General features: G+C 32.8%; 1 protein-coding gene across 1 annotated transcript in view; it reads right to left on the bottom strand.

Moving 5' to 3' along the window:
• The window catches only part of LOC124367561 (parathyroid hormone/parathyroid hormone-related peptide receptor-like), a 113,536-nt gene that overhangs the window by 56,086 nt on the left and 30,515 nt on the right, over positions 1-26,935 (bottom strand). The window contains 1 exon segment of the mRNA XM_046824494.1: positions 5,493-5,535. Within this exon segment, the coding sequence (XP_046680450.1) occupies positions 5,493-5,495 (3 nt within the window). The 5' untranslated portion in view covers positions 5,496-5,535.

Raw genomic sequence — 26,935 nt, 5'->3', positions numbered from 1 at the left:
TGACACATGTTTAAGTTTTAAATTATTAATAATTGATCCTATGACTTTTGTTTTTTGGAAAAACTTGCTTTTAAAAAATAGATGAAAATATGTTAAAAAGATTCTTTTCATTTTATTTAGTTGGGGAATATTAAATAAAACTTAAGTATAACTTTATTTATTTTTCGTTAAAAATACGAGGGTTGTTCAATAAAGACTGAGACTGGGCCCGGGATTTCCCCATACTGCTCTGATAAGACATGATGCCAGGTTTTTCCAATACCTTTGGACCCTATTGTTTACCAACAAACATTGAATTGCTTTATTTCTATCACAAAGCCATCAGTGCTCATTTGAACATCAGCTTGGTAAGTGCCGCCTCCAACGTTTTATCATGTCCAGTTTGCGTGAACAACGATATGCGATTAAGTTTTGTGTTAGACTCAACAAAACTGCGACTAACACCTATGAAGACATAAAGCAAGCTTTTGGGGATGAGGCAATGTCTCGTGCTTCCTGTTTTCGCTGGTTCAAAGATTTTAAGGAGGGAAGAGAGGACCCAGAGTTGCAGGGAGGAGATGGTGCCCCAGTTACTGCTCTCACTGAGGAAATCATCAATACAGCAGCGGCAATGATCAAAACCGACCGACGTCTGACCGTCAGCTTGCTGAACTCCTTTACATATCGGTAGGTAGTGTTCACACAATTTTAAAAGACAATCTTAACATGTCTAGAGTGTGTGCTCGTTGGATTCCTCGTTTACTCACACCTGAACAAAAAACAAAACCGTGTCGATGTTTGCCTTCATCACGACAATGCGCGGCCTCACATTGCACACGTTGTGTGACAGAATATTTGGCCAAACGAAACATTAAGGTCGTGCCCCACCCACCTTATAGTCCTGACCTTGCGCCCTGTGACTTTTTTTTGTTTCCTAACTGCAAAAAAGGAATTAAAGGGACGTCGTTTTGATTCGGAATAGGATGCAGTAAAGGCTTTGGAGGTGATACTGAAGAACGTTTTCCATTCATGGCAAAGGCGCTGGGACAAGTGCATTTCACTTAATGGGGAATACTTTGAAGGTGAAAAATTTGATGTAGATCAGAATTAAATAATAAATGTTTTTATAGACACAGTCTCAGTCTTTATTGAACAACCCTCGTATTAAATGATTAATTATAGCAAGTTTAAAAAGTAAAAACTTATATAGACAAAATGTAATAAATTTCAACATAATTTTTAAATTCTAAAATTATTTCAAGGCAAAAATTTCCCTTCTTATTTTGTATTCATGTAAGCCAAATTGTATGCAAGTTATCTCAATAAGTGCCAGAATTCACTAATGATTCCGACGTGTTATCGTCGTCGTGGAATGTCTGCCACAAATGTTCCTGATTTCACTTTCAATGTGAAGCTTTTATGAATATTCATAAATTGCAGAAATTCCATGTGCCATTTATGCCACATCACACATTAAAGGGAACACAAGAATAATAATAAAAACTTGCACACTGAAAGTGTTGACTCTTCTCTTGACAGCTATCATCTCAAAATTCTAAGAAAATGTAATTTTGCTAAACCCCTGGAATAAAATATCATTTTAAAATGCTTCTTCAATCAAAATATACATCTTTATTGGGAATTGAAGTATTTGGGTAAAGTTATATTTTAATGTTCTCGTGTTAGGTCTATTCAAATATTCAGTAATTCAAGGAAAGGCTTAGAAATTATCTGATTATTAAAAACCATTGCTTTACTATAAATGTACTCAAAAGGTAGACCACAATTTGGTATTTCATAAATATATTTCTATAAAACTATTTATAACACAATTTTAAATATTTAATATACTTGAAAGATATAGTGAATTAATATGCCCTTAGCTCTCTTAAGGATCTTACTACTAGATTTATTTGAAAGTAATGACTTGTTACTGTTAGTTTGCTTTACAATAATAATAATTTGTAACAGTATACCTTTTCTTCATTTGTAAAAATGTATAATAATATCACTTATCAAACTAAAGAAAATAAATAACACAATGTAATTCAATGTATAGTCTAAACCATTATACTATTTTGAAATTTCAAAATCTGTGTTTTTAATCTACATAGATTACATTAAGTAGCTAGACAGACTAGGGGAAATGTCTTTGAAATAAATATTAATGGAGCTATTAAAATTGAATGTTCGTTTATTCACTTTGCTCCAAAGTATGTGAAGCTTCAAATCTATTAAACGAGATATTACAAGATTAAATTTAAACCTAGGCATAGGATATACTGGTATCACTTATCTGCAGCTTCTTGGAATGCAATAAATCTTTCCAAAGTTCAAGATCAGTGTATCAGTGTACACTTCAAAAAAGTGTACTATATTTAAAAAAATAAAAGAAAGTTACTCGCATTAGGATCTTCAGTTCTTAAAGCTTCAATGGCACTTTAGATAGTCTCATACTGTAAATGGACAACTTGCAAATGTCCATCTTGAGGATCATAAGGATTTTAGTTTTGTGTTTTTTGTTTTTTGGCAGAACAGGATTGTCATTCTCATTTATTTCATAATGAAACCATAAATTCTGTTATTTTTTCCGAGTTTCTGAAATGCTTGACAAGTTCATTCACACTTTGTGGTACATTGTTGGATTCAGTTACATTATCAATAGGATAAATAAGAGCTTCATTGTTTGAATGATTAAAACAGTGTATGTACATTCCACGTCGCTTTCGTTAAGTTATTCTAACCTGAGTACTACCATATTACTATCACAACATTGGTCATGACAGTTATCGATGCCCAGTTCCAATCTTAACATAAAATCCAGTATTATTTTGGTTAGAGTTTACCAATTATTGAAGATGTTTCATATAATCCGATAAAGTCTTAAAAATCTTGAAAATAGTCATTAAACACGCCTAAGGCTCAAGGGTACCTGTCCTTTTGTCGAAACGTATGTTGTCTCGTCCACTATTAAGGCCAGATGTTCATGAAATATTGTTAAAATCTCCTGAAAAACCAGATTATCTAATTTTCTATTTTGGTTCTCAATATAAAACCACGATACAATATCTTTCTTAGTTGCCACTTCTTTAGTTCAGGGATATCTTTTGCCCTCAACTGTAAAAGGTCATACAAATTTCCTTCATTAACAGTGTTGCCTCTCCATGTAAGCGTTCGAGTGGCTAAGTACTTATTCGAAGACACAATTGTAATACGAGCTTATTGTGCATTTAAGCATTAAGAGTTTCTTGACCAGATAACTAAACCCTATCTGTACAGAAGCTGTATGGAATTCACTGCCTTACGAGAAAAACTTCTAAGAAACTTTTTTTCATTTTGAAAATCAAGTACAGACAATATATGTTTCTACTACCTTGCATTTGTAAAAGATTTTTTTTATTTTGTTCAACTATATCACAGTACAGTTTATGTTTAAAAACCAGCATACCAGGATAAACAAGGCCACTTTTTACCATTCTTGTTCAAAGATCAATTTACTCCACTTAAAACCTTTATCTGGTATTTAGAATCTAAACACTGAAATGGCTCATAACCTTAAATTTTTTTCAATCGATGATTTTAAAGCTGACTGACTCACTCTTAGTTTTATTTGCAATAATAGTTTATAATAACTTCTAACAATTTACCTCTTCTTCAGTTGTAAAACGTGGAATACTATCACTTATCAAACTAAAGAAAAGAAATAACACAATAGCAATCATCGAAGATCAGCAATGCAAGTTATGCTTGTAGGTTAAACGTTAGTTTGCGTCTTGCCAGTACCAAATTACCGCGTGGGCCGCTCATGCATCTGCCGTTGCCATACAGTAATGTTTATGTTAATTTGAATGATACAAACCAAGGCAAAGAATATAGTTGATGAGAACTAGGTAGCAACAACATTTTCTGTCTGAAAATTGATGGCGGCGTCGCACATAAATTCTCAGGTTGTGCACCTGTATGACCACTGCTGAATGAATTTTATTTCCGACGTCAATGTTAAGTTTGCCTTCTTCCCACGACCAAGGAAATATATTAAAAAGTGTATATTTATGGTTATAGTAATTTACTCCGATCTTAGTGTGTTTTTCCATGACTTATTTTTTCTCTTTCCCGATCAAGAATTAGATATACATAAATAGCTATGAGAATCCTACTTTTGTCAAAAAACAACTAATTTAAGTTTCATAACAGTCTTTAAATACAAAGTAAAAGTTTGACTACATTTTTCTGATATCTGCACCGCTGGCAGTTACCCGCTGCTTTGCATGCAATTTAGTAGGTTTTGCATGTGTGGGACCACTCCTGGCTCGAATGAATTAGTATATTTCCAACGCCAACGTTAAGTTCGCCTTGTTGCTACGATTAAGAAAATACGTCAAAATATTAAGTAGCTATGGCCATTATAATTTATTTGCTCTTAGTATGATTGGTCCCATACTTTATTTTGCCTTGTTTCCAGATCAAAATTACAGTAATCACAAATTCTAGTTCAAAACTATGGTAACTTTACATTTTGAGGCATGTTAAGGTTTTGGTCGACTTAGCTTCTTTTGATACTTAGGTCCAAATTTAAATGCTAGTAAATTCTATGTTTAAAAAAATTGTTTTGTGATATAAATATATTATAAAAAAAATTATAAATTAAACTTGAGGTTAGCACAACAAAGCATAAATTAGTATCCACAGAAAGTAGATGGAAGATAATTGCAACTTCCAGTAAAGTCTATAAAGTTGAATATAATACAGCTAAAATTGCTGAAATAATTCCATGCATTGTCTAGGTACTAACTGTATTAGCGTTGAGATACTAGTAAATGAAATCTAGGAAAATAAAATAATGATTAATTGAAAATAAAAATGAGTAACTAGTACTCAATACTGAAACTATTAATTCATGGTGAAAGAATTGTTTTATTATTTTCAAAATAACTAAAAACACGTACCAGGAAGAGTGAGTAACTATTAATAACTACTTAGTAACTGTTTCCTGCTTACTTGATCGATATTTCAGTTTTGGTGGGCCTTAACAAGAAAACAAAAATTGGTTGAGGCAAGCAAGCATTCCAAAGATATGGGTCTTGGGCTGGTTAGTAGAAGAAAATGTAAAACTCTGGGGTCCATTTTATTACTGTTTTTTTAAACTATATATATTCTTTAGAAAATGTTATATTTTAAACTGATATAAAGAAAAAACTATAATTTTATGATACGTATGCTGGAGAAAATGACGCCGCTTCATAAAAATAACGGCTTCATAAAATAAACATTCATTTAAATTCCCTTAATTGGCTCTTCTGAAATATTATGAAGACTAACTAAAAAAAATTTGAAAGATATTATGGCTAGTAGTTCTGGTCAGGATTGGTTTTCTGAGTTTAAAGGAGAATTATTGTCCAAGAGTGATGTTTAATTACTCGTTCAAATAATTAGATTTCTCTTGACCATACATACTATTTATAAGTATTTAGATCGTTGCGTAACATATAACACTAATTGCTACTGTCGCTTACCATGTTGCTGTTTACGCAGTCCTTATTTACTGTCTCGTGCTAGCTGAAACACAAACAACATTAGGTAAATTAAATCATTCATGAGAAACTACCTAATATTCATAGGAAAATTATAATAATAACACAAAAAAACATCTCAATATTATTTATAATTTTGTAATACTTTGAAAGAGTCTCGTTTTTTTACTAATATTTCATAGAAATTGGTACAAAACCATTAATTTTAACGTCATTGTGACTGTAAAAGACAAGATTATCCACTAAATTATATATTGTAATTTAATTTGTATATAAAGCGTTTGATGACTTTGGTGAAATATGAGTCATGCATTTACGTCCAGATCCTGGGGTTTAAAAGAATAAATTGATCTGGACTGTTTTACCGCCCTTTAGCATGAGAGGTAACAGCTTAAGTAATAGTACACAATGTTCTTTTAAATTAAAAAATGTTATAGGTTATATACAACCACCCGTGCAGAAGTTAACATAGGATTAATTATGATTTCAAGAGTAAAATTTCATTGCTTTAGTTTAAAATAAAGCTATTGATTCAACTAACCCTATAAAGACCACATTTGTTACTGAGAGTAGTGACTTTAATTATGTTTCTTTGCTTAAGTTTATTAATCTTCAAAACCGTAATATGAGAAAAATAATTATTGTTTGATATTTTATCCCTATTGATATCCGCCTATCAAGAACTCCCAAACAATATCGCAACTAACTTCATTTTGAAATAATATTACACTATTGAGTTCTCGAATAGCTTGTTTTTCTGCCTAAGATTTTGTTTTGTTTTGAAAACAATGTGGGTTTATTCTCTTCTCCTAGACTATACAGGGTAGAAGAGTACTTTATCAAGTGATAAGTAAGAGGCTTCGTTGATGTGGATACAAATGTTAAAGTCTTTAGTTTATTTATTTTTAACCTATCCTGCGGACACATAGACACACGGACATCATAGAGAAAATACGTTTTTAAATTCTCTGGCTGATCAGAGAGACATTGTGTCATACTACTAAGTACTAGGCTTGACTTAAACTCAGCCAAATATGTTTTTCTTACATTTTGTCATGTTTTTTAGGGAAGAATTTAAGGTTTTGAATTATAAAGGTCTTAGCAGCAACATCAATAAAACTGATTCTTAACTGTCGATTATAACACTAACATATCCCTTGTTGAACATCGTCAAACAAACTAATTTACTGATCAATTGCAAGATTGGGGTAGTGTGCATTTGTGGAACACTTGATCCGATTTATTAGAAAGTACATACGTAAAAAATGCATCTCCTAACAAATTTCAAGTCAAATTTATTCCTTCGGTATCGTTAGATCATAATGAATAAAAAACCAGAAATCATAAGAAGAGATATTTAAAAAAAGACAGGAGAACGTTTACTATATAGTTAAAATTAAAATTACTTACAACTACTATTAATTCTAATAGGGTTCGTTCGAACCCTGCATGGGCAGCACAGCCTGTGCGGAGACTTGAGTTGTTAAAATTTGGTTAAAGCAAGCAAAACGAAAATTAAATTTAATTATTTGTGAAAGAATAACTTTATATGAATGAATTAGAGCCAAAATGATGATTAATATGTGGATTTGAACAACTCAACATTATGGACCCTTAACAACTAATAGTTCTGAAACGGTACACTAATAATGTTGTTATTTGACATGAATATTTATTTTCCAACTATTAAACTTAATGTTATGAAAAAAACTTATATTTTCACTAATTTTAAAATTCAAGCTCTTAAAATATTGTATGTAAAATCTTACGAAATCCAATATAAGACTTACAAATTCAATCGAGAGAATCCAAATTATGAATTGGTCATCCTCATGTAACAGTGTTTGATTCGACGGAAGAAGAAATAGTATTTTAATTATTGAACCAAATTTAAATATTTTAAATAGCTAACTAATAATGGGCAGTAAATTATACTACCTATTATGCTGAAAAAACGTTTTGTCTGTTTATTACGTAGATTTAAAATGTTTAGACAATTATTTGTTAAGATTTGTGAAATTTAGAAGGACAAAGGCCCTAAGAGGACCTATTTACAAAAGTTAACACTATTATAAATTAAGCTTTTTTCAAACCTATGGATTACGGAAATAAAAAATTGCCGCAAAATAAATAATACATTATAAGACATTTTCTTATTTTCATCCAATGAAAAATATACTAAATTCCGTAACGTCATTATAACCACCCTGCTCCAGAATATCTGTCTGGATCCACTAAATCTCTTAAAGTTGTCATCATGTAGCTTCCTGCCTATGGAACATTCCAGCCTTTAGGAGCTCTTAGAATTCGCTAACGCTCGAGCTCTGTAAACTGTGAGATTCTGCGATCACTGAGGCACTGAGAGCCACCGACTCCAGCCTCTTAAAGCCAGGTTTCTGGATGATAATGATGTTAGGAAAAACACGTATTCTAGATATACTTGAACTCAAACTTGTAGAAGCATTTATCTTTTGAAAGAAACTCGATTCTGAGAGCTCAAATCCATAATATGGCCTTTTAAACACTATATACTCCATTAATTTAAAGGATTTAGCAGGTTTTGACCTTTTAAGAGCCTCCTAGCCACTAAATTTTTCGGCCAGTGAGGCGTATCTGCCTCAGAAATATTTCTGTGTCTGAGATTCCCATCTGTGAAAACTTCTTCTACAGGCCTGGGAGCTATAGATGTCTGCTATTGTATCAGAGATATTAACCTATTGTATGTTGAAAAAAGGTATCATGGATAAGGTTTAATAACTCTTGTATATGAATAACATTACGAAGGACATATGCACACACATATTATCTTCATCACTTAATAGGGAAAGTCTCCGCGAATAGCAATCTGAATAACCAATAAGCAGGTTAAGGCTGGTAAAGTAATTCCAGTATTCAGTGCACGACAAAGCGATTGGGCTCATTCCCATTTAGTTACATCAACATTTCCCCATTTTAGCCTAAAGTAAGGATTTAATTAGATTGGATTTGCAGCTTGTCTTCATTTAAATGTATATTCAAGTATATTCAAAATTATAACCAACAGGGATATTGATAGGCAATCAATAGTTTTATACCTCAAGAGATAAATTATAAAAATCCACCTGGATTTCTGATCTACCGATGTGACGCAGAGAAGGCAATAATAATTCAGATGTTCCGATGAATTCAAACTTAATTTCAGGTAGATATTGTATGCCAAATCAACATTCTAAAATAGAGGATGTAGCTATGACAATGTATGTTGACAAAATCGAACTTAATAATTTGTCGGAAATGATTCAACATAACTATGAAAGATATTCGCCAAATTTTTCTCCCACCTCTCTGTATGTAACAAAATAAAGTGCAGACCCAGGCTACAAGCCAAGGATATAATTCTCGCCGGCCACGCTTCGTTATGTCAACTGGTCTTTGTTGTTTACAAGAAGTCTGTGTTGAGTGCCTGACAATTATGTACCTACAGTAGAATACTTTTTTAGCACGTTTTATTCTTGGAGAAGTTTGCAAGCTGAAACAAGTAATATTCATCCAAGCAAACTATTTGGGCAGGAAAGATTATTTTATGCTATTTTAAAATAGTAATTTCCTATGTCAACTGTCGTACAACATCTAATTGGGTTGGAAAATAGTTTATGACATAAATTCAAAAATACATTTACACACACACACACACACACACACACACACACACACACACACACACACACACACACACACACAACACACACACACACACACACACACACACACTCTCACACATACACACACACATATATACACACATGTATATACATATATATATTAGGGAGATAGGGGAATACTTTCTCAGATCATTTTACAAATTGTTTATTATTCAAATTAAATTGGACCCAAAAAAGTCCTTGTACTTGATAAATATTTAGATTTAATTCCCAAAATATCATACAACCAGTTTTCTTTTAAAAGTTTTCTCAAGAAAAGGTTTTCTTCCTTCAAACAAAATAAATTAAATTAAAGTTAATATCATGTTCCAAAAATCAAATCAATCTCAAAATTTAACTTTATTACAAATCTCAAATAAAACAAAATTTTTAATTTAATTTAAATTCAAATGCACTTCTCTCTATTATAAACGAGACTGCATAGACTGAACTAAAAGCTTCCTGACAAATTATACGTACTCATTGGGTCACAACCTGTTATTGTTGGTGCAGACTAAGTTCATACCGTAATAAAGAATAAATCTAAAACTTTAAATCTTTATGTAAAAAGTATTCTTCTGTTGTATACTAAATGGTAATCAAAAGTAACTTAAAATTTTAATAACATTGAAAACTATTGTGAAAAATAACTATAATAACGTGTACTCTCTTCCAAACTTGCATTAATTATTAAGTGAATTCAAATATTCTTATTTCCCTTTGTATCAAAATAATACTATAATCCATGTAAAAGAAAGCTAACATTAGTGAAAACAATTTATACATATAAAAATCGTAATTCGACTATAAAAGAATTACTTATGCAAAATCCCGTGCTTAATTATACAGTAACAAGCAATTATAAACCCCTACAATGAAACCGCAAAAAAACTGAAAGACGCTTAAATGCTCTTTCGGAGGTTTTTTGTAATGTCTTTTATAATCGGAGGTCTGCACCCCTTCTCTTAACCAAGTAACTAACACTGACGCCTCTGATTTTCATCCAACTATCCGATAACAAGGCAAGAGAGACTCATTGTCGACCCCTATAGTAATCTCTTTATCAAATTAGACTACTAGAAAAACCTGTTGTCTTACTGTACAATTCCTACATCCGCGGATAATTTCTTGAGAATTTACATGATTTATTTTACCTATTTTTTCCATCACTAATTAAAATCTAAAAGATTTTAATCTTTAATTTCTCCCATTAATATTAAGTAAACAAATTTAAATTTCTTATGTAGCAAATGCTACAATAATTACTTCTGATGGAATATGTGATCAATTAAAAACTAATTTAAAATAGGAATACACTAGGTATTTTTATCAAGATTTTATTTGCTACGATTAGACGAAAAATATAAAGGAAAGTGAATATTAAAAGCTGTAAACATTTCTACGTTACATTTACTTAAAATTAACCACTGACAAGAAATGAAATAATGGTTTAGATAAAATTGTAAATTTCTTTGCAAATGACTTTAGTTTTTTATTCATTTATGTATCATACAGCATCAATGCAGGATTTAAATAGCAATGTTGTCGCTTTGGAATCGTAAATTAAAAATAGAAACCAATATCCAAATTGTTGCATTTCCAATTTACAGGAGATTTTTTTTTTATTTCATATACTACTTCACTCACTTTTAATTCATACTTGCTAGAAACTCTTTATATTTCTACACACGTAACACCCACGCCCACATACTTTAAAGAGCAGACGGTATAACTCAACCCAATATATTGCTGCATTACTTGATTTACTTTCAATAATACAATACATTTACGTCGAAGCTCAGTTTAATCGTAACCTTCGCCATTGAAAAATAAAAGTTTGCACCGTTATATTGAAAGAAAGAAGAACGAATCAGTAATGAACAAGGTTTGATGAATAAGGGATAAAGATAAGCAATGCCATATGGTAAGCTGGACTTGCATAGTAAGGAGATAAGATCTGTAAGATCTGCCTCGTATTCTGTTTGAAAGCTCGCTATATTGTGAGACCTGATTGAAGAAGATTACTCAAATGGGTTGTCAAAGTATATTAGTACGAACCATATTGCCAACATGATTGCTCCTAAGGATAAACTGTATAGATTAAAGAAAACTCATATATATTTTCGTCAACTTATTCACACACGTCATGTGATGGACCATCAGCTGCTGATCTACTGTATTTATTTATAATGTTTGATTTTCTTGTTTAAGTTCTTACCTAATTTTTTGTCACAGTTTATGTAAATATTTATACATGTATATTTATCTGAAGAAGTGTACCTAGATACACGAAAATTTATAAATGTTTCAAACCAATATACTGTGGTTTATTTATTAAGAAGAGAATAACCTGTTTCTATCAATATATATATATATATATATATATATATATATATATATATATATATATATATATATATATATATATTTATATATATATATATGTGGAGTTTTCTTTATTTTATATATATATATATATATATATATATATATATAATACACGAAATATGTCTAGTTGTAAATTAAACGGATTAAATAACTATAAAATTTAATAATGAAATACTAAATATTCAAAGTGATATTTTGACACAAGGAACAAATTTTTACTTCGGAATCTTGTTCGTATTGAGTTTTATACATTAATACAATTTTTTTAATCCCATTGTTTTTAAGTTTCATTACGTTGGTGTTTATATCATACTCGCTCTTTATATTTCGCGGGCCTACATATTTTAAAGGGGAGGCAATAAATTTCAACCCAATATATAACGTATTCTTCCATTATATTATATATTCTCTGTAACAAAATGCAATTACGTCATAGCTAAATTGTGAGCAGTTGATTGTAACCTTCTAAATTGAATAAAGCAATTATATTCCCATAATTGTAATTAGTGATAAAGTCTACTTCTTATAAACCACAAGTAAAACATACAAATTATATATTTGTTATTGCCATTATTTCATTTTAATACCTATTACAGGTGTTAATTAAAAAGGTTTTAATAACTTTTTATTATCGTCCATAAGTATTTTACAATGAATTGAACTAGCTTAGGTATAGTACCGAATGATACATTGTAGTCCGGTCCTGTTCATTCCACGTAGAAATGTAAAGAGGTTAATACAATATTTAACATACCAGGTGAAACCGTTACAAGTATAGAGTTTCCTATACTTCATTGCTAGCTCAGATAATATAAATAAATAAAGCAATGCAACTCCCTTAAAAACCACGCAATTACTACACATGTCCATACCTATTATGCCTTAACCTTTCTTTAAATGCAATAAACCAAAATTACACATAACACCAAACTGTGTCTAAATATTATTTTATAAAACAATAAACAATGCCTACTTGTGTGTTTGATTTATAACAGTAGAACATTGATATAATTACAAAATAAATTAACTGCATGAATGAATGGAGATTTTAAATAATGAACTTAAAAGAACTATAAAGAACAATCAAACCACTCTAGTGAAAACCATTTCATTTACGTAAGTATTTATTGAGTAAAATTTTAAAAATAGTTTTAATAAGGAGATGACATCATCCTTTGGTACCATCAATGGTTGTTTCCTAAAATCAATTTAACACGACTAGTTTAACTTGTAAATTTGTGTTACATTGATAAAGAAAAATATAAATGCATAACTTTTAATCTATATTGTTATAATACCCAGCGGTTATCAAGAACCAATATTTTTTACTTAAAATATTATACTATACATTGAGAAAAGGTTAAAATATTTTTTTTTTTATTTTATAAGTTTGTTGGAGGATACACAAAATAAAATTAGAACGCTTCTCTCATTCGCAAATACTAGACTTAGCTATGAAAATGTTGCTCGAAAAAATTTGATGTAATAATTTGACGAAATTAACAGAACTTATAAGAAATAAAGGATATTCAATTTTTTTTCTCCCGCCTCTGTATTTAACAAAATAAAGTGCAGACCCCGGCAGCAAGCCAAGGGCATAATTCTCGCCGGCCACGCTCCGTTGTGTCAACTCCTCTTTGTTGTTTACAAGAACTCTGTGTTTAGTGCCTGAAATTTAGGCATTTGAATAAAATTTTAATACTTTATTCATGGAAATGCTGTCCAGTTGAAGTGAATAGTTTTCAAAACTCTTATCCGAACAGGAAAGATTATTTTAAGTTATTTTTCATTAGTTATTTCCAATTTCAACTCGTTAAAGAAAATATAGTTGGGTTGTAGAGTATTTCATGACATAAATTCCATCAATAATGTCTCACTAAAAAGTTTAAAATGTAATATATGGTAATTATATTTATATTATTATTGTTACCTTCGTAGTGATGGGTGATGTATCAAGAAATAATATGGAAATAGATAAAAACAACAAATATTTATTTAAAGTAAAAAACGCTAAGGAAGAAAGGAATGAGTAGTTAACATTTGCTGAATAAAGAGTAAGGAAAAGCAATGCTCTAAACTCGGATGATAAGTAGATAAGACATGCCTCGTAATCTGTTTGCATCCATGCTATTTTATTAGATTTGATTAAACAAGAATACTCAAATTCTGTGTCAAAATCTTTAATAACAAAGAAATGGCAAAAGGGTTTTAATATGATTGCACCAAAGGAGACATTGTATGAGAAGAGTCCTTATTCGAGGTCAATTATTAGTGAGGCTATAAAACTCGTGCCTGAGAAGTGGTTGCAACATATGGTTTTTGTATATGTATGGTGCAGTGTGAAGGTACCGATTGGATTCTATTCAAGTCTTGGTGTATGCCAAGTGGTGCCCAAGAGGGCATTTGAAAGAATGTTTTAAAATTCTTCAAGACAGATGAACTACGATCAGATATAGATTATCAAAGTTTATAATAGATTAAACCATTAACGAAAATCACCATGAATAATAAAGTATTTGGACTGAATTATATCTAACCAAAGTTGATATATTCATCCGAGGAATCATGACCAAAAAATAAAATATTTGTTTCTGTGGCGAACCTTTGAGGTTTACCTTATTAGAAACCAGGATTATTGTAGAAATTTAAGTTTTAATAAATTATAAAAGTACTGAATCAATAGAAAATGTTTTAACAATGCAATACGATGAATGCATGATCTTAATCTCAAAACTATCGTAATTAATTGTGAGTGCCAATAACTGAAACCTTGTATGTTGACCCTAGACTAACTAAATTATTTCACGTATTTATAAAATTTTTAGTAAGGTATTAAGAGTGATATTATGAACACAAAATCACCTTTCTTTTAAGCAATGGATCCTAATAATGAGAAGAGTCAGACATATAAATGAGGCGATGTTATATATTTTATCACATAGTTAGTTGATAAAGGTATATGATAGAAATTTGAATCAGCGAAACACGGGTGATGGTACTAATTTGAGGCGGTAACATAATAGACAGAGAAAATAACGATAAGGATATAACACATAGCCCTATTTTGTGCTGTAGGCCTACAGCGCGTAAAATGTTGTTTCTTAATAGATTTCTCGTAATTTTTTCATAATCATTTTATCTGATCACTGTTCTATATAAAATGTGGAATAATAGTAAATACTATTATAATAACAGTACAATTATCATTCTTATAAAATATTTGGCCTTATTTAATGTTGCTCAAATTTCGTGCTGTGTTTGTTGCGTTATAATTATTGATTCTTCTATTAGCGATGTGACAATAACATAATGTCGTAATATTTATAACGTGGTCCTACCAGAATAAATCGTTACGTTATTATCGTAATAACACGCATTTTAGGTATAGCGACTAAAAAAGTTTATTTTTTCTCAAAATATATACTGCTATTTTGTTAGTTTACTTGTTCTATGACCGATCTGACAAGACCATCGTTGTATAATATTTAATGATCATGCCAGAATAAATCGTTATGTTATAAACGTTGTAACAAAAACTTTCATGTATAAGGGTTAAAGAAAGTTAATATTTTCTTAAACGATATAATGCTATTTTGTTAGTTTATTTAATCTATTACCATTGTAATAGAAGCATCGTTCTACACTATTTGTCCAATGGTCGTGCCAGGATCAATCGGTGTATTATAATCGTTATAACACACGTTTTGGGGTTACAGTACTGTTATTTATTATTAATTATTAATCAAGATAATGATATTTTGTAATTTAGATGCTGTAACTACAAGGTTATAGTACATTTTGGACCTTTTGCTACAGTAGTTTTTAGTACAGACAAACTATTGCTTCATTTCACTCAATTTTCTTAAAATATCAAGAATGTGTACGATTGTTATATTAATGGACAAAGATTCTAAATTTGTCATTTGTCTTGCCAAATTTTAAATAGTTTACGTATATGATTAAAAATAGCACTGGCCTTAACTCTAATACAAATAAGGCTATACATATACAGCTCGTTATACACTTACAAGCTTCCAGATATGTGTTAGAGTGTATAAATGAAGCAACTTTGATCAAAATTTCAAAACATGTTAATAAGAATTCCAGTAGTGAAAGAGTTCATATTACGGTCTTGCTCCAGTATAAGGTGGGGCAATCACTGTCCTTTAAAATATAGTTTTGTGCTGTAAGTATTTTGTGTTTAAGTAATTTATAATGTTTCTTTTAGTAATATTCACGTAGGTTAGATTTAAAAATAATGCAACAAATATGTTTTATGAATATTTTATAAATGGTTAAATATTAAAAAATCTCCCCTCATTATGGTTCCATAGTGTCCAACTTTGATTAAAATACTGATAATCAGTTTGCCTCGTCAGAGAAACTCATATTTTGCTCATTAGATGGAAGTTATAATTCTTCTTGTAGAGAGGTATCCTTACGTAGTCCAAACGCAGAGCGTACAACCTGATTTTTGAAATAGGTAGAGAAATTACTTCTAAGGATGAAATCAGCCGGCTGATTTTGACGGTGGTCGAAATGAGACGGTACCAAAATAGGGTGCTTCCAATCATCAGCCACATGAATAATTATACTTATATCACCGTCAAGCAACTAGATCAAGAAACTGAAAGTTGACACTTTAATGGTCTACATGTGGTTAACTAACGATTTAACATTTATTCATGCGTCTGCCGGTAGGTTTTAAGTGTATCGTGTTACAAAATATGTAATCTGAGAGAAAATTAGCATTTCTTATTTTTAACCCTTTCGATAACCACTGTCGACTAAACATTTAGGATAGCTGATAGTCGATGTCTTTCTTGCGAAAAATTCTTCTATTTGGTTCAAACCGGATTACGCTATATACAGTGCACATTGGAGCTTGCCTCTTAAAATATAAATGAAAGTTCTTTGAAAGTCATAACTTCATAGTATTTAGTAATTATAAAGTAGCCTATAATAATTTATACTTAAATTTTAGGTTAGCAAATTCATTGCGGAATTACAATGTACACCCCAAATTTACTGCCGTTCTTAACCTAGATATGCTAGACGCTAAACATCCTAGTAATAGTCATTGATCGAAGAGGCACGCAGACCTCTGACCGTGAGAATGGAGGAATACCACAATAAACCTCATTCTCTGTTTCGCAATTCCAGGGCAATATCCATACTTAACACACCATACGTTAAGGAAGGATGACATTTATCTCTATAATCATGATTATTATATGATACATAAAGCAAATTAGCTATACATCTAAAGTGTTGCACAGTTGGAGTGAATTCTGAGGCACAATTGAGGCTATGTTGAATTCCAAATGTTGCATGATTTAATCTGCACCTGCACACTTCCAAGTTTGTTTTCAACTTGAGACAAATTTTATCAGCGTTGCACCTAGGAGGCACGATTTATTTAAAGTTTTTTGTTAAAACAGTTTTTTAATTCAATACTAATTGAATTCTGCTATCCTCAGTATACTCAAAATCTTTAATTGTGAAATCAATTTCATTAATGATTTATATTATTCTCTAGGTGGTTTAGCGATGGGGTTTCAGCTGACAAAAAGGATCGCCAGATCGATCCTCCAGATGTGCCAACTATGTATTGTCCTACATCTAATAGATGTTGGTTAAGATGTTGGAAACTCGCAAACCTAAAAATTAAAATACAAAGAAAATGTGTCTCTAGCGGGATGAATGTAAACATGTTTTAAATTTCTACGAGATTTCTCGTATTATCCATTTTTGCGCCTTTATTAGACATTGTTTTATTGCAAGTTTTAATATATTCTTCATATACTTATTAATGGTGTCAATGATTACCATTGGTCTGAGGATTGCGCATCTCAAATTACCCTTTGCTTTATTACAACATTCATCTTGAAAGTCCGTAGAATTTACCAAAATTTTTTGGAAGATATACAGGGAGCGGGCAAAATGATCTGACGGTTTTCGCTGCCGCGCTGTCAAGCGAGTGAGTGGTGGGGGAGGTGGTGATAGGGGCGTGGCAGAGCCTACTTGCGGCCATTTTTGGTAGCCATGTAGCGGTGGACGGCTGGGAGAACCACCGTGCGATCGTTTGGAAGCATTTTTTAAAAGTGGTATCGATAGTGTTGTTGCTGTTCAGCGGCATTTCCGCAGTGCACGTTTTAAATGTGGCTCCAAGATGAAAGTGCCAACTCGTAACCACCATTTTGCTGTGGGTGGGGTAAACTTTAGGAGCTATCCGGTTCAGCTTTAAAACGAAAATTAAACAGGGCCGTCCAAGGTTAGCCCGGACGCCATAAAACGTCGAGAGAGTGAGAGGAAGCACGAGCTCCTCACGCCTTAATTTTAATGGGGCGATCCAGGCAGGCGGAGAAGAAAGAGTGGGGATTGAGGGGCCCCTCCTGCCAACTACGAGATAACCCGTTGTATTAGAATAGTGGAATGAGCATCCGTTTTCGTTCCTCGCACTGTACTCTCTGAAAATTTAATTTCGTTCAGTACTGGCAAACTATAAAAATGTATCACAGTAATTTTTCAAACCCCTTTCCGAAGTTTTTAGTACAGCATACATAAATTTTAAATACATTTTCAAAGACGGATGTTGCAGATGCAGCACAATTAAATGCAGGCAATCAATGTGACAAGCCCTCTTAAATGTACCACTTTGTTTTTAGCTTCTACTCTGAATTAAACACATTTCAGTAATTTGGTACAAAAACAACATATATATATATATATTATATATATATAATATATATATAAATAAATATATAAAATACATTTTCAAAGCGTGGATGCAGAGTCCTTATGCAGCGCACTTACATTTAATTTCATTTGAACCATGATTTTTACAAAACGTAATTAATTGCAGGCAATACTCTTGTCTACATACAAATAACCCAATTAACAATTGAGTACGAAAGACCCAAACAGACGCAAGGAAGTCCTGAGATTGTAACAAAAGTAACCGTCGATACATTCAGTGGCGTACTAGAAAAACATACGAGGTGGATTAAACATCCATGAGGATTAAAAAGAGCCCTACTTAGCATATTAGTTAAAGAATGATCTTCATGGTCTCCAAAAACAAAATCAAAATTCAGTTGAGGTTTTTTAATTGCATCTTTTGTATTAAAATGTTAAACCAATAACATTGTTTCGTAACATTATATTTGGTTCATTGCATTTTCAACTGCCTAATCAAATAAATATAATATGTTAGGTAACATTACTATTCGATAATTGCCATGTACTATATATCAGATCAGCATTATAATCGCGAACGCCAGACGACACATGGCACTTATCAGGGCTTGGTCGAAGTTGCATGCACAATTCAAGTCATAGCTTATTTCCTCATTCGCGATATATCCAGCCTAACAGACAGAGAAATCAATTGCTATTGGCTATAAGTAAAAACTTGAATCGTAATAATTTGAGGTTATAAAAATATGAATACTTAACAAAGTGTTTCAAATAAATCAAGTTCTCAAAAGAAAAATACGATAATAATCAAAGTACATGTCCACAGAAAGGAGAAATGATTCAAACAAGATCAAAAAGAAGCGAAAAAAGAAGACAGGAAAAGAAAAAAACACAAAAAACAAAACAAACCAGAAAAAAAAAAAAAGAACGGACACAACAAAATCAAAAACCAAACAAAGTCAAACAAGAGATGAGTCAAACAAAAAACAGAAATACAAAAACAACAAATAAATATCAGAAAAAAAAAAAGGAAACTAAAACATGAGTCAATACAGACCAACAAAAACAAAAAAAAAAAACCAAAAAAAAAAAAACAAAAAACAAACAAGACAAAACAAAAAAAAAAAGAAGAAAAACGAAAAAAAACACGCCCCCCCCCCACACCCACCCACATGACCAACCCCCCCACACCCCCCACACTCCCCCTGCCAAGCACCACCACACGCACCCCCCCCCTACACCAACCCGCCCCGCCCCCTCTCACCCCCCCCCCCCCCCCACGACCCCCTACCCCCCCCACGCCACAACACACACCACCCCCTCCCCCCCCCACCCCCCCCCACACCCTCCCTCCCCCCTACCCGCTTTCCCACTCAACCTACCATTCCATACCCCCCCCCACACCCCTCCCCCCAACCCCCTGCACCCCACCCCCAACTCCCACCCCCCCCCTCCCACCCCCCCCCCACACCCGCCCCCCCTCCCGCCCCCCCCCCCCCAATCCCCCACCGACCCCCCCTCCTCCCCCCCCCTCCCCTCCCCCCCCCCCCCCCGCCTATCCATCCCCCCACCCCCTCGTACCCGCCACCCCCCTCCTCCCCACACCAACACTACCCCACCCCCCCCACCCCCCCCACCACGCAACCCCTCCCCCACTCCCTTCCTCTCGTCTTGGGGTCCCCTCTCCTTACTCCCCCACACCCCCCCTCCCTCTACCCACCCGCCCCCCACCATCACACCCCCCCCCCAACCACCCTCCCCCCCCCCCCCTCCCAGACCCCCCCTACCCCCCGCCCCCCCCTACTCTCCCCTCTCCCTCCACCCAGCCACCCCACATCCCCAGTCGACGTCACACTCTGTCATGCCAACACACCAACACCCGCCCCAAACCTTAACCCCACCGACAAGCCAGTACAACCCACCCCAAACAGCCCAATCACAGAACAAACACTCAATAAAATACCGAAACGTCTACAAACGGCCAGCTACAGCATTGGAGAGTTTTGAGATGGTGATAGAGAAACACAAAACAAAACCACCATCCTAAGCAGTGATACCTCAATAAAGTAATTGTATAATCACTAACGGCCCACTCCACATCCCAAGGAAAGTTGGAGCACTATGAATTTAGTATATGGGTACAGAAACATGAAAGAAAATAGCTATCCGATAAAAACGATAAAACCAGAAGATATCAAATAACCACAGAATACCCACCTCGAGAATCCATATCAGGGTGGAGCGAAACATTTTTTCGGAAAAAAAACACTCAATAAATCGGAAAAGATAATATAATCAAACCGTTCCGAACTGAGTTCGCTATCATCCGAATGTACAGAGTATGTCAGGAAATATTCGGGATTTAACGTTCACTGCTCGCTCTCGCCCCCACTCTTTCTCTCGCGCCTGCCTGGTAACGCCCCATTAAAACACAGGGTTGAGGAGCTCGTGAGAGGAGCATGGAAGCCAGTCCCTCGGCGGCCTTCACGTAAACAAGCTGTAGCTCTGCAGATGTCTGACCGCTCGTACAGAAGAATATTAATGGTACTACCTGCACTTTCATCGTAACAAAATGGCTAAAGTGCAACATTTGAAGCCCCGTGATTATGCAAAACGCATTGAATTTTTCAGAGCAAATGATTGATTTGCTTACAAATGAAAAAAATACTCATAATGAGCGACGAAGCTCATTTACAATTTTGAATGGTTATGTTAACAAACAGAATTTACCGATATTGGTCCCAAAAAAAATCCAGAAGAACTGCATGAACGACCTCTTCACAGTCCCAGGTCCACTGTGTGGTGTGGCGTAACAAAAAAAGGTGTTATTAGGCCTATACTTTTTTGAAGAGAACGGTCTAACTTTAACCTCAATTCACGATACCTTACTATGTTGAAAAAACGTCCCTGATCCCCGAAATACGCATAAATCGCTTCAACCGCCACAGGATTTTGGTGTCCAGCAGGATGGGGCAACAGCACCAATTCCGCCTCCCCGAAACACGCACGTCACCGGCGGATTAGCCAATGTGGTAATAAACTTCTTAAAGAAGCAAGTTTTCGTGGCCGAGTCATCTCGCGTTTCGGGGACATTGCGTGCCCACTCGCTCCTCGGATCTCAGCATCTTGACTTCCTTCTTTGTGGGGAATTGCTGAATCTAGAGTAACACATACAAACTCACCCCGCACATTGGATGAACCTAAGGAAACTATACGTCCAAGAAATACTAACCTCTCTCCTGAATGTTAGGGAAAGTGTTTTTTTGAACAATTTCAGTGCAAGATTGGAAGAATGCATTCGCCAAAGACGGACATCATTTAAAGACGTTTCAATCCAAATCTTAAACGAGATCAACCCAACTCGGCCCTTGTTTTGGTTATTTTATAATTTTCATAAATACCAATCTGAAATCTGCAATAAAACACCTTTGTACCACTTTAAACGTTTGAGTTGTTTATCGAATTATAAAACCGTCAGATCATTTTGCCGCTCCCTGCCATCACTAGTATAGATGGAAAAATAAAAAGTAAAGTTTGTTAGTAAAACTGGCAGAGTTCCATCCTTAAATGAAATGAAACCATATAAATTTATATTTCTAGTGGGAAGTTATTCGTAAATGCTGTGGTTACTATTTTTAAGTCGAATATTTCATTATTGTTGAAAAAATAGTTGGCCTTATTTTAAAAATTAACAGGTTTATATTATCGTACAATATGTTTTAAAATAATGTGACGGATAGTTACCACGACTGGGAAACAAAATTATTGAGAATACATAACATTTATAAACAGGCAAAAATGCAAAATGCAGTATAACACTGACATCCTTTACTTTAATCCCATTTAAAAGTATTAATATTAAAGAAACTCGTAATTTACGATCCATTTAATATTAATATGACATCATATAGTGAATATTTAATATGCATATTCAACGTAATGGGTAAGTATCAGATAAGAATGGCTAATGAACTGAATATACGGAATATTAGATTATTATTCATATCCACCTTTAGTTGAAATGCTGTAGATGGAGCTTATATTGGTCACTGTTAACTTACATGAAAAACATAAAACCAATATTTAAGACTTTTATTGTTTTGTGAGGCCTTTCGATAGCGAGGCTATATTCTTCAGACACATCATAAAATATCGGTTTTATGTTTTTCGTGTAAGTCAACCTTTAGTTGTTTGCTCGAAAGATGAGTGGCCAAAGCTGAATACACTCACAGTTTGTTAGAGTTTAACAGTTTATATTTTGTCAAGTTTCAAATGTGTTCATATGCTAATATGTATATAATTTATAATAAAAGTTGGATGTAATTCGCTAAAGGATGTTTTTGTTCATTCATAATTTATAACGCTTGTATTTATCATGATAATAGATATTAATATTTATTTGATTGGAACCCAATAAACTTTCGTGCTCATGTTTAATAACATAAATAGTTTCAAGTTAGGTCTAACTGTTATCACATTACCCACTTCAGACTAGTAAATGTGAAATATAACAATTTTTCTTTAAGCTCGAAATGCTAATCAACTGTATTATATACTATAAAGTGTTTACGCCACTTAAAGCTGATAAGTGTCATAAATGTTCTAAATCTTCAATTTCGTGAATTAATTTGATACACAATTTTAAAGTGAATAATAATGTGGCATATGCAATTTAATAAGCAACAGTCAATTGTTTCATTCCGTTTTTGTTTTACGCTTAAAAAGTAAGAAGAGCACATCAGTTTTGCTTATATAGACAAGCTTTATGCCAAATTTAAGTCTGTAGGTCAATTTTTTTTGAGATATAGGGTGGACAGACAGGCAGATTGACAAGAATACAGTTTCTTTACGGACAAAGAAATGGACTTTTCTCAGCCTCTCGAGTGAAAGGTCTCGCTATAGGACAGAGAGCTTTCTATTTCAATTTTATTACAGAATTATATCAACATTTACTATAGCAATCCAAATTCTGAGCTTTAGTTCTGTTTGAAAACTTCTGTAATCAAACATGCATTATTTAAGAAAAAAAAGTTTTAAAAATAATTTTGGCATTATGTAGGTAGAAACCCTCATTTTTAACCCTTCAACACAAAACTTTTATAGAAGGAGACATTAAAACTGGAATAACGAAATTGAAAAAAGAGTTGAAAATTATATTAAAATAGGTTTAATACAAAATTTTATTAAAATAAGGAAGATCTCATTGATTTATATATATCCATACAGGATAGGTTATTTTCGGTTGAAATTATCAAACAATTTTTTGTTTGTTTTATATTTCACTTTTTGCAGTTTAATAATAATACTGCGTCGTACTTCCTACCACAGTATCACTTGTCCTGCATTAATTTCTTGATACACTGAGTATACACACATATTACTGTGAACCAATTAAGTGTAAGTAAAACAGTTTTAAACATCGCAAAATAATTTTTGGAAAATTGTCATTAAAATTACTCAAAGTTGAATATATTATACAAAAACGTGAGTATTACAACTATACAAGCTAATAAAACGAATAGTATAAACAAAAATTATGTAGCCTACATGCGAATAAATTAATGTTTAAAATTGTTTTAATGTGAATATTTGAGCACTGTGAGACATTAGTGGTCTAAATATAACTTTGTTGCCGTAACTAATTGTCTTGTTATTGTACGACCTTTAAAATTATGTTTAAAAAATCTTTTAGTGAATTTGTAGATAAAAATATGATAATACTATAATAATAATAATAGCACTTTAGTACATAACGTCAAGCTTCACCACTATTAGAGAGCCTTTGAGCAAAAGGGATCAACGCTTCAACTGAGACCTCCTTGTGAAGCTAGAAAGCAGTGACTTTGCATAATTGCAATCTCCGCTCATTATGATTCAAAGACACCCAGGTATCTGAAATCTCTCACTGTCTTGAATCTTCCAGCATTTGGTTCTGATATTCTGAGAACTCCTGACCCCTGGTAAAACTTGTTTCTAGACTGGAAGTATCAGGCTTTTGAATTTAACAATTAAAAAACACTTTCTAATGCCATCTTTATAATAATTTATGTCAATATGTCTTCATATAAACTTTATTCTTAAAGTATTTGTACAATTGGGACGTTTACAGGTTGACTTTAATTTGTTCACACTGTATTGCTTTTTGTAATGCTGCTTGTTTCTATACTGGTGTTGCGTCCTTAACGTTTTTATTTATGACAACTGATGTAAAGTCCTTTGTTTGGTCAAGGAACGGCTAAGTGAGGATTCTAGAAGAAAAATTAATTAGCAGAAAGCCCATAAATGTAAAATTTAATGTTGATTGGAGTATTTGGTAGTAAAACATTCTAAATATTTTAAAACCTTTGGGTGACGGAAGAGAGGGGGGGAGTCAAAGGTCTAAATTTAGTTTTTTTCCTATATCTCAGTAGCGGGTGGTCCTACCAAAAATGTATACGAATACAAAATTGAAGCTTATTATTTTATACATCTTTTATTTTGTATAATTTTACTATCTGTTACCGCTTAGTGACAGCTCTTGTAAATTGGTAATTAAAAACCGTCATATGGCAACACATTTTTTGCTTAAATTCCCCTACTACCATCCTCATTTGGCACCAAAGAAAGCAAAAATATACCAACGAATAGGATAGCTAGGATAATCAGAACCAGGTACCTCCTGCCCAAAACGTCTATGGCTATGAACGCAGTGGTTTATGTGGACGTGAGTACTTTAAAGTAATGTTATTCAGTATCGATTGTTTTATCGCTTGTTATCATACCCATTTGTGACTTATTGCTAAACATTTATTTACTAATTTTGGAACCTAGTTAAAGCTGATTGGAATATTTTTATTTACCAATGCCCTTAATTTCCATTTGTATTCATTCTCTCCTCAAACTCCAATCCATATCAATCTCCATCTTCTTCTGATCCTAATTGAAGATTAATTACTATCATTCATGAGGAGTGTACAGAAAATAATTTTCTACTAATACCTGGCTTCTAACGAAATTACTCATTCCAGTGCAAATCTTTAAAACTCTAATTTACGATTATATTCATATACAATGAACAAACTAACGTTGTAGTAAATTAAATTATCCCCTACAAATCCCATTTAGACAAATGTTCTGTGTTAACAATTGAGACCTTATATGTCATGAATAGTAACATATAGCATACAATATATAAGAGCAAATGGTGAGGAAAATTGTATTAGCGTAAATTTTGTCCTATAAAAACACTAAGTCCTATAAGCGAATTTTTAACCTGGTTTTTCCATCTTCCACCACCCTAGGGTTGAGAACCTTTGAATGCTACACTAGTAGGTACCCCAAACAACATCCCATGGTTGATATTTCCCTTTATTGATTATTTGTTGAATGGAATACATAAACTAACAAAGTTGACAACAGTATTTCATTGTCTCGATAAAAATTAATACAATTGACCTATAATAAATATAATATAACACAACGGAACAAATCTAAGTAGCTAGAGTTTTAGGATTTGGATTAGGATCTGGGCGTGGTAAATTTAAAGTATTTCTAGCTATACAAGAAGAGCGAACGGAAGTTCTAACTTATTGTAAAACCATAGTGAATGTAATAAGATATGTGTACGCTAAACCACGAGTTGCGTAATGGCTTCCTGGTCCAGAAGCTGAGAGCCAATATATAATGCATCAGCACACAACTTAGTTTTTCTTGTGATCTTTAGAGGTATTTATCCTGAGAAATAAATCAATTGACAGCCATGATAATTTTGGTACAGGTCAAAATGAGAGAGTATCAAATGGGATAAAGGAAAGACATAATTATTTGTTTACAGTTTATAATTTTTACTCAAATAGTAGTTAATATCACCATTATGAAATTGGAAAAGGAGAGTAAAAGTTGCCTAAAGCAATGTTTACTACTTCAAATTGTGAATGAACAATTTTAATCTTCATTACTTCTTTGCAATACATATTATCCTTAATTATTGTATTTAATATATGATGAACTTGATTTAATTTAAATTTCCTTCTTAGATTTTGTTTAGATTTTACTCAGAGAAACATTGGAGAAGTTCAAATTTGTTGGAATATGGAACAAGAGGAACAATTACAAGAATTAGTACCGAGTTAGAAGTTGAACAATGGCAAATGTGGGAACAATATGTGAGAGTGGTAAGGGTGAAAAAACCCTTGCAGATAATGAAAGTGTCTCTGTGAGTACAGAATTTTGCAAAACCCTCAAAGTCACTACTCTGCAGACAATGATTTTGATATACTATATTTAAAATATAATGTTCATAGAAGTTTTACAAGTGGAGTAATATATCCTGTGAATTTTATAAGCTTTAAATGACAAGCGATAAAGTGGGTGTTTAATGATAATTGCTTTTGAACAAATGGAAGAAAGTTTCTTTGACTGAAAAATACATCAATACGGAAACAGTATTTACATTACAAAAATAATAGAACATAAACTTAAAAAATCAGGCAAAAAATATGTTATCAAGATCACTATCAAGTAATGTCATAATGTAAGATTGTTTTATTTGCATAGTTTTGAACGTTAATAAAGTTACATGTAAAAAACTAATATCACGGATTTAATAGCACTCTTTTCAGATATATATATATATATATATATATATATATACTTTTACAATGTGTACTTTACGGCATA

Source organism: Homalodisca vitripennis, chromosome 8 (assembly GCF_021130785.1).
Source record: "Homalodisca vitripennis isolate AUS2020 chromosome 8, UT_GWSS_2.1, whole genome shotgun sequence".
In the NCBI taxonomy this organism is placed as follows: Eukaryota; Metazoa; Arthropoda; class Insecta; order Hemiptera; family Cicadellidae; genus Homalodisca; species Homalodisca vitripennis.
The sequence above is the reverse complement of the archived record's forward strand: the minus strand, read 5'-3'. Positions and strand labels throughout refer to the sequence as shown.